This window comes from Galeopterus variegatus, unplaced genomic scaffold (assembly GCF_000696425.1).
Source record: "Galeopterus variegatus unplaced genomic scaffold, G_variegatus-3.0.2 Scaffold3133, whole genome shotgun sequence".
Classification (NCBI taxonomy): domain Eukaryota; kingdom Metazoa; phylum Chordata; class Mammalia; order Dermoptera; family Cynocephalidae; genus Galeopterus; species Galeopterus variegatus.
Genome location: NW_007729244.1, coordinates 180,655 through 190,354, shown reverse-complemented (window position 1 = coordinate 190,354; position 9,700 = coordinate 180,655). Strand labels below are relative to the sequence as shown.

General features: G+C 39.8%; 1 protein-coding gene across 1 annotated transcript in view; it reads right to left on the bottom strand.

Annotated features, from left to right (window-relative positions):
* Window positions 1–9,700, bottom strand: part of RYR3 (ryanodine receptor 3) — a gene marked incomplete at its 5' end in the record, with an annotated part of 211,225 nt that overhangs the window by 34,341 nt on the left and 167,184 nt on the right. The window contains 7 exons of the mRNA XM_008584044.1: window positions 2,091–2,219; window positions 3,180–3,268; window positions 3,726–3,806; window positions 4,229–4,246; window positions 4,507–4,580; window positions 6,617–6,693; window positions 8,132–8,211. Of these exons, the coding sequence (XP_008582266.1) occupies window positions 2,091–2,219; window positions 3,180–3,268; window positions 3,726–3,806; window positions 4,229–4,246; window positions 4,507–4,580; window positions 6,617–6,693; window positions 8,132–8,211 (548 nt within the window). The remainder of the gene's footprint in view (window positions 1–2,090; window positions 2,220–3,179; window positions 3,269–3,725; window positions 3,807–4,228; window positions 4,247–4,506; window positions 4,581–6,616; window positions 6,694–8,131; window positions 8,212–9,700) is intronic.

Here is a 9,700-nt window from a genome sequence, read left to right as displayed (position 1 = left end):
AATCCTTCACTTTTCCTTATAGTCTATTTTTTCTGCCTTTTAACTAATCTCCAAATCGCTCTTTAATAAGAAAGCTCTAAAGAGGACACAAATACTACCTCAAGTTCTAGAAAAGTCTAGGCAGGATTCCCAAGTAAGAGGTGAGCAGAAGTATTGCCTGCATCCTCAAATCACATAAGCTTTTTAAAAAATCACTGTTAATGTACATTCAATGTCTGATCCCTAGAAGCCACTAAATTCTTTTTAAAACAAAACTGGTTATTGAAAGAAACTCACATTCACCAAAAATAAGCTTCTCCTTTACTTTTGGGTTAAGTGCTCCATGGGAAATTCTGAAGATTAGGATGGGTTCTACAGAGACTAAATCAGATGCTTGCCAAATGTGTTCAATGATCTTCTTAGGTATTTCACATTGTGAAACTTCAGATCAGTCACCTGTTCCTAGGTTTATTTCTCCATGTCTTTACAGTGCTTGAGTGACAAAGATCAATTTCCTCTTTAAAAATCTCTCTTTCAAGTTGATAATATTAGTTTTCCATTTAATTTAATGAGCAAATATGATCTAAGTGTGCCAGTTGGCTCATCATATTGAACTTTATTAGATGAGAATTTAATGTTTTTCATAGAACAAATTTGAGCTCCATCTTATTACCTATTAAAAGAGCCACTAAAACTCTTGGACTCTTGGAATACAGAATGTTCTTCAGAAAAGAAATGAAGGTGCGCAAAAAGCAGGATAAAATATCCCCCATTTCTTTCCTTGCCTTTCTCTTCTGTTTCAGCAAGATTGATGTAATTGCTAACATTATTCCTCAAGAAGCCATGCACAATCCTATCTCTACAACTTTTCCAAACAACAGAAAAGAAATGAAGGTGCGCAAAAAGCAGGATAAAATATCCCCCATTTCTTTCCTTGCCTTTCTCTTCTGTTTCAGCAAGATTGATGTAGTTGCTAACATTATTCCTCAAGAAGCCATGCACAATCCTATCTCTACAACTTTTCCAAACAACTGACCCAGAATGTACTTCCTCCTCTGCATCCATCCACAGCCCACCTGTCCCTGTGAAGACTCTGAGCTCTTTGGCTCATAAGGACCTTACCTTCCTCTGAACTTAAGTGTGTGTGTTTCTTAAGCATAATATTTATGATGATTTTAAATCATGTATGATTGTCTTTATCAAGTAATTTTTCACATGTGTATATATTTTCTCAGTTGCATTGTAAGCTCTTTAAGGATCAAGGCAATATGTTATCCCTCTTTCCATGAATCACAGTACAGAGCACAAACTAAGTATATTGTTGAATGAATGAACGAATGAATGAATGACAGTCTTACTTGCTAGTCTCCTCATTATGAATCTGAAGATGAAATGTTACATTTGCTTAAAAAAATCTTATATCATAGAGGGTTATGATATAGTTACAGATTTTATAGTGAATTATGCCTGAATATATCTTCTACACTTTTTCATAGTAGCTAGACCTCTGTAGACAATGAGTAGAGAATGCCATGAACAGAGAAAGACTGCTGCAAGATCTAGACATTCAACCTGAAATTCACCTGTCAAATTGACTGCCACTGCACATAGTTTATGTGCTTCTGAAAGTACTTTTTCCACAATTTCTAACAAATTAGCAGAATCTCCTAGATTTGGTTTTTAATCTCAACTCAAGATAACATCATTTATCCCTTTATTCCTTCATCCTTTTAATCATTTCTCCACTCCATTCTCCACCTCTGAACACCTGTGATGCGCCAAACATTGTTCTAGATGTGAAGAATTTTAAGTTGAATAAGAAATTTTCTGCCTATGAAAAGTTTTCAGTCTAGGAGGAAAAGCAAAATATAACTAGATAAATGCAAATTATGTGACAATGCGTTGAACAGGTCCCAGTGGGTGACTACAAACAATAGCTTCTCAAAGAGTGGAGGTACTATTGGTTCCTTTTTATAGATAAGAAGTATTGTCAATATTAGGGCTGGATGCACAGTCTACTATGTGCATCCAAATATTCTACAGGGAATATAGAATATGGGAATGATAAAAACATTTTCTGTACTTTCAAGCATGCACTCTGTAGCACATACCTGGATATATTCTGTAAGAGAATTGAAGATCTGCTTGGTGACTGCCAGAGCCTTGGAAAAATTGTGCTGTCCAGATTCATCAATAATCTCCTTCCCTGAATAATACCAGTAGAAATCACTGATTGATTCCTAAAAACAAACAAAAAGAATTTAGTATTTCTCAGACATCAGTCAGTGAAGCTAAACTCAATATTCAGGAAGAGGACAAAAGAATCCTACATCTCTATGATCTCTTTGCTATGACAGATGCCAGGGACTCTGTGAAGAGGTACAGAGATGTCTGGTCCCTAGTGTCTCTCAAGCAATAGTATCCCTCCAGAGGAAAGAACAGACAGGAGAGAGGACAGACTTCAGCTGGACCTGGGAGGCTATGATATTGGACAATTTATTCAAAGTAAAAAATGTACATTACAGATAATAATGACTATCATCCAAATAATCATAACAGCAGCAACATAATAGCTAAGTGGTAGACATTTTTTCTGAGCACATTATATATATTAAACCTCTTAATCTTTAGTACCATTCTATGAGAGGGGTTCTACCCATTTTATAGATAAGAAAATTGGAACACAGAGAGATTAAATAGATTGCTCCAGGTTACGAACTAGTAATTGGCAGAACCAGGATGAGGAATCAGCAAAGAGAAAAGAGAATCCTTTTTTATGTTTGTGTAGATTTCTCAATATAATGGGGACTTTCCTTCAAACAATTCAACCAAGAGATTTCTCAACACTAAGAACTTATAAGTGCATCTTACTCCCGTCACCTTATGTAACTCTTTCTCCTAGTGAAATCTGTTTTCCTCATTTGCAGGTTGTTTTACAGCTCTTGGGCATGGCAGCTAGGTTTTCATTGACAAAACTAAAGTAAACCAGTATTTTACAAGAGATGATTTGGTATTTAACCACATCAGTCTTCAAACACATCTGTTAAGCATTTGACTTCCCATATGAGTATGGACATAGATCACAATGCCTTCCTTACTGGGGCTCCACTATATCCTGGCCTTCCCTGACCCTGTGTAACTGTCTCTGGCTTTTGGAAGTTCAGGTGAGAGATGCCACCATCCAGGGCCTTCCCACTCACCTGCAGACGGAGAAGGTAGTCCACAGTGCTGATGATGATGTTCACGGTGGTGGTGTTGCCCATCTGCGTCCGCAGGAAGTTCTGAAAGTCTGAGAGCACCAGAGCTGGGTCAGAGCCCATCCCCGTCATTTTGAGGGAGGCTGGCATGCCCTCTCAGCTGAGTTCAGAAGAGACACACTAGGGGAAAAACCTTACGAGGACACCATGTTTAGGTCCTGGCAGATCCTAGAGGTCAGGGCTCTGCTCTGGCCCTCCCAATCTGCTGACACCAGAAACTGACCTTAATGAGCCTGAATGAGCGAGATAAAAAGGGCTGGGTATTTAGATTTACCATCTGAAGATTCTGGAAGCAACTTAGCCCTGGTGGCACTAAATAACATTAGCCATGAAGTTACAGGTCATTTTGTACAGAGTTTCTCATTGAGGAATGGGTTAACTGATGTCCTTGAGTTAGCAACAGGTTGTGTCAAACAAGGCATGCTCAACTGGTTACAATTTTGTACATGAACGTTGTTTTCCCTTGACAAATCAATGTGTTCCACTTACCGCTATTATGTCCCTCACAAAGCAACTGTAGGAATCTGAAGAGATCTCGTGTGAACTCGTCATTCTGGAGTACTTTTTCACCTTGAAAACGCAAAATACTAGTGAGCATTTGACTTCTCAATACAAAACACCTTCTAGTGCAAATTACTAGAAAAATGATAAAGGAGTTGTGTTAGAATGATTTGGAAAAGGAACTTTGGACAAATGGTAATAAACCCAGCTAAACTGGAGCTGAGGCTTCAGAGCACAGTGCCCAAAAAAGGCAAAAATATTTAGCCCCAAAAAGCGTTTGTAATGAAAACAATTAGGATAATGGCAGTAAATGGTTCACAGTCATCCACGCTTTACAGATGGAAGACACTTTTTTAATTAAGCTTCAAACTGCTGAGTTAAACTTGACATGCAACCACCAAGCCTTACATGGGTCTGTGCTGAGGCAATTAAATGAGATCTCTTAGGGTTTGCACACATGGTAGGAACTCAGGCCAGAAATGCAAACTTACCACGCTCACGAACAATGACTAGTGATAAGGGAAAAACAGAAAAATACAAAGTAAGAAAACTATAAACACCATGATAAACTGTCTAGTTAAAACTGGCACTACGAACACATCCAGCCAGGATGCTGGCTTTACCAAAGCTACCGATGGAAACATTTCACTAAAACGGAGCAGGCCTTTTCAGATTAAGAAGCAGTGAACATGGACTCTATCTAACCAGAAATGGTTAATAAAGATTTTAATGAGGAAGAGAATGGCCTTCATGTTCAATAGTTACTTACGTGTTCCTTCTTCAGTAACCATCCCCAGGCCTTCAGCTTTATTCTGCCTCTCAAATGCATTCAAATCAAGGACACTTTTAGTAGACAAAAGAAAGCAAGGTTCAGGGATATGCACGCTGGAAAATGGATTTCTAATGTCAATGTATCTATTCACTAAGAATATCCTGTCTCTGTATTATCATAAGTGGACTAATACTTTACAATTTGGTTGAAAGTCTAATGGTTCCTTGGCTTCATGCCAAACAGTGTTCTTTAAGATGCCTACAGCTCACAGACCTTGTCACATACAGGGAGGGGGTCATAAACATTTATGGTGACTATCGTTGTCTAGTTTGAGTCCTTTCTTACAAATGAAGATTTAGAAAGGCTTCACAATTAAGGGAGGAATAATCCGTTTCTACGATTTCTCAAGGAAAGCTTACTTTAAACTTCACTAGTTAACGTTCGCCTCCCACCTTTACCACTGAGCAAAGAAAAGGACTATCAGATTGGAAAGACACCGGGAAAATTCCAGCCTCCCTTTTCCCTTTTTAGGGAGTCACATAAATTCTGCAATTTAGGTGAATTTTAAACAGGAAACAGTGAAATTTCTATTGCCTTCTTTATTGATTTCCCCTCCAGATTCTACTGTAAAAAGGGTCTGCTCAGCATTACAAAACGATCCTTCTATTTGGGTTTTGCTTTAAGGAGAGGATAACATCGAAAAGGACATTTGAACATAGTTGCTCTGAAGCAGCAGTTTTGATTTTGCGTCTGTGCAACACACATCTCCATCTCCAAAAACCCATTTTGAATGTTTTAATTTCTCTACTGCTTAAGTATTCTACAAATATGTATTATTTTTATAATCACCAAAACCCATTAAGATATCTTAAAACTTCTGTTAGAACGAGGTTGGCATCTAAGTGTATGTCACCTGTCCTTCCAGGCCATTATTACAAATGAGTTTAGCAAGATTAAGTATTGCAGAATAATGAGAGAACTCTTAGAAATTTAACGGAGAATTTCATGAGCAATATGAAACTGAATTGTATTGATTTTTGCTATCTCCAAATCCACATGTACTATTTTACCCTCAGCGAGTCAGGTCTGGCAATATTACATTTTCTTTTCCTGAGAGAGATAATAAACAAGTAGACTGTTGATGGAAAAAAATATAGAGAGCTGAGAATAAGGGATTGTACTGCAGCTCAAATATGCTCCCTACTATCCCAGGGTACAATATTTACCCAATCAAATAAGGTTAGCAAAATTATCAAGTCCACCAAAGGAAAGGATGTCCATCCTCCAAATTTTGAAATGGAAAGCATAACATTCCATTTTAATTGGAGGCAAATGAGCTAGATAATTACAACTTTGATTTTAGAATGAATTCCAGACTATTAAAAATAAATATGAATTACTTTTCTTAAAAAGACTACTAGCTCATTTCTGAAATGAGCAAGTACGGTGACCGTATGACTTTTGGCTATGTATTGGTTATTTGTCAGAGGGTTCAGCCATGAGGGGCAGCTTACACAACTTGGTAATATATATACACAAAGATCAATGCTTTGTCTTTTGGCCTGTGCCAAAATGTTCCCATGGCAGGATGGACCTCTGTCAAAATGTATGTTGAAATATGTACCCACCAAACACCTATTCAGACTCCAAAAGTTGTTAAGGATAAAGATTGACAAAGTGCCAAATGGCTCTAATGAAGACATAGCCTTGAGTCATAGTGAGGTGTCCTCTTCTTTTCCATTCTTTTCTGCTTTGACTTTTATGGGCATGTATGTTTGAGGAGAAACTCAATGCATTCACTGAACCTTGTAGCAAAGCAACATAACAAAAAAAGAAGGCAAGCAGGGCAATCAAAAATAGCAGGAGAAACAGAGGGTGAGTGTGTGTGGCTAATGGCGATTACGTTTTCCTCTCTGAATGCTATTTTGAATGTAATTCTGAAGGCTGGAGGAATACTCACCCTTTTGGCTTTCTAAAGTCAGTGACTTTTCTCTAATAATTTCAGATAGGCCACTTTATTTTGTGGCCATCCCCCCCCACTCCCAATCCTCTTTCTCTTGAATAGTGAAGAGTTTTAAAATGCTGTGGGTGGTCATCCCCTATTTACCTGCAAGACTGCATAAGACCAGAAAGGCTTTGAAAGAATCCAGCATCCTTTTTCTCCTTTAGATAGTCTAACATTTTCTGTAAGGGAGACACATTTTAAAAGGAAAAGCGATGAAAACTCTGCCACAACTATTGACACTCCTAATCCTGAGGGAGAAATGACAAATCCCCAGCCACACTGAGTCAGACCCAGGGCTAAGCATCAGAATCACCTTTGGACTGAAAATAGCCATATGTGTACCTGAGCCCCACCCTCTACTTAACAGAATCAAATCTTTTGGGGTGGTTCACGTTGATTTTATAAAGGCCCACCAGTATTTCTGCTAAGGCAGTATAGTAGACCTGTGACATTCATGGATTTACTACTGGAAGTCTCTCCTATTTGGGGACAAGCACCACAACTGTGACAGAGTAATGACTGATGTTGCTGAGGTATAATCTGAACAGCTCATGCTATGAGTTTGGCACACAGGAGCAACCACCTTAGCCAGTAATGAGCCTAGTTGAAAGCTCAGTATTTCTCTCCCAGTGAGACTTTGTTTCTTGTGTTCTCTGTTACTGGGAGGGCAGAAACTGTCTGACACAATAACAATTCTGTTTATTTAAAGTAAAAAAAAAAAGGCCCTGCAAGAAAGTCAACTGATAGGTGGTGTGGAAGAGAGCAGAAAGTGAAGGCTGGCTGAAAAAATGATAGTTCTTAATGAGAAATTTGCTTGGGATGAATTAAAGGCTGGGAAAAATTATACAGAATTATGAAGTTGGAGACTCTTAAAGGGAAATAACCATCATCAATGCCAAGGGTCTGTTTGGATTTCATTTTCCTTTACACAAAGATGCTTTTAGCCAGAGCCTGGAGTGCACGAGAGACACAGGTGCATTCCCGTCTTCTTCTGCAGCCAGTTTCAATTTGGATTGTTGAATGAATACCATGTGCCAGGCTCTCACCTGTATGCTTTGAAATGTTATCTATTTAATGCTCACTAGCATGTAAGCTGCATGTCGGCAGGGGTTTTTGTTTCATTCACTGCTACACCCTCAGCCCTTACAGCAGAACCTGGCATGGTCAGCAATCAGTAAACAGCTGTTCAGTGAATGAATAAACGAATGAATGAACGAGTAACAGGTGTGTGGGGCTATCAATCCACTTAAGCGATGAGGCTCCCTGCTCACAGTAAGGCAGCTAGTAAGGGAAAGGACTGAAATAGAAACCTAAGGCTTAGGAAACTTCCTCTAGAGTATATTTCTGCAGAAAATCATCTACCAATGAAAAAAACTAAATGTTTCTCTCTTTTAACCCTGGGTAAAACCTCTTTATTAAGTACACATTTGCCTGTAGACTCCCAGCCCTGGTTTTATCTGTATGCCCAGCTTCTCTCATATAACTGGCCACTAAGGACAAACACCAGCAAAGTGATTCTGGGTGGCCCCCTCTGCAGCAGCCAATACCTCCTCCCTGAAGCATGACAGCCATCCAAAGGGAATGTGCTCTGCACAACCTCCCGTGAGTGCCCACTACCTGTTGCACACCAGCGTTGCCTCCATTCAGAATGGCGATCCCCAGCTTCAGAGTCTCAACCACCATGGGGCTCATCTCACCTGCCACAGTGAAGACTGAGTTGAATAACTGAGGAAACAGATGGTAATCATGCCTACTGGGCTTCATCAGGACTCTTTAGTAATAAACCTTCATGTCATGGTGTGATATCTGCCATAGGTACATGGGCCCCCTGCCCTGAACTTGGGAAATCACCTTTGCTGGCGCTTATCATCTGAAGGACCATCTCTGCGGCACCACGCTCATGCAGCCGAGCTTGCTGATACAGGGTTTTCTGCTTCTCCATCTCTTTCTCCTGGAAAAAAGAAATCATAGGGAAAGATCTGTTCCCCACCTCCACTGTCCCCCACCAGAGAACTCACCATGGGGAGGTGAGCTGAGAGAATCCTCAGTTGCCTAAGGAAGGCAACACACATAATTTAGGATAAAGGAGACCTCTGCAGCTTATGGACACACACTACCCAGCTTCCCCAAACCACCTACCCATCATTCACTAACATTTTGATGACGAATTTTCCACTTTATGTATAGACAGGTAACACATGCATTCCCCTTTGATATGACAATCACAGGAAGAAACCCAAAATTAAAAATATTTGTTTTCAATGTTCTGTCACACAGGAAACCTGCTGAGGGGTCAACTTGATCATACGTACACATTTAAGTGTAGGAATGCCACCTATCTTCAGTGCTCAGACCGCAGTTAACAGACACTTGCCACCAGACACGGGTTACTAGAGTGCCAATGTTCTCCAGAACTGTGATTATATTCATTTAGTTCTGCTGTGTCCTGTTGTGCACTATGTCTATAAAAGGGGACCACTAACACACTTTAATCTTTAGAGGCTCAAGGTCCCACACTTCCTCAAAATCAAAATTGCTATCAGTATGCATTTATAGAATAGTAGTGCAAAAACCATCCCAGTGTCTTCAGGGCTCTGACTTTCCATTTTGGGATGTCTGAATTTGTCCTTCTATGGCCCCTGTTACTACAGTGCTTAGGTAGAAGTAGAAAACTTTCCATGAGAATGAACACAGTCGGGTGGTTTGCTGACTGGCACCCTGCTGGCTATTTTTCTGTTAGGCAGACAGACAGACAATGGAACCACAGCTAAAGGGTATCTTTATCCAAGCAGATCTGCCAACTCAGATACACATGGTGGTCAAGCCTCATATGCTAATGTCAGTGTCCACCTTGAAGGCCCAGCCTATTGGCTGTGGAGGGTGGTCCTGTTTTTAATCTTCATGAAAACTTACTTCAAATGTTTTCTCTTTGTCTTCCTCCTCTTCTTCCTCCTCACCACTATGACAACTCTGGACTCCGTGGAAAGGAAGAGACACACAACCAAATTAAAGGTGTCTAATAAACATACTCTGCTCTACTTTGCAAGGGCAGGGGACAGGCACCTTGGGATCTTAGCACTTACTAAAACCAGGAATGCTTTGACCACTACAGGGCAACATTCTGTTCTAAATACCATCTTTGAAGTTATCAAGGGGTTCAGAAAATAAAAATGGGAACACAGAGAT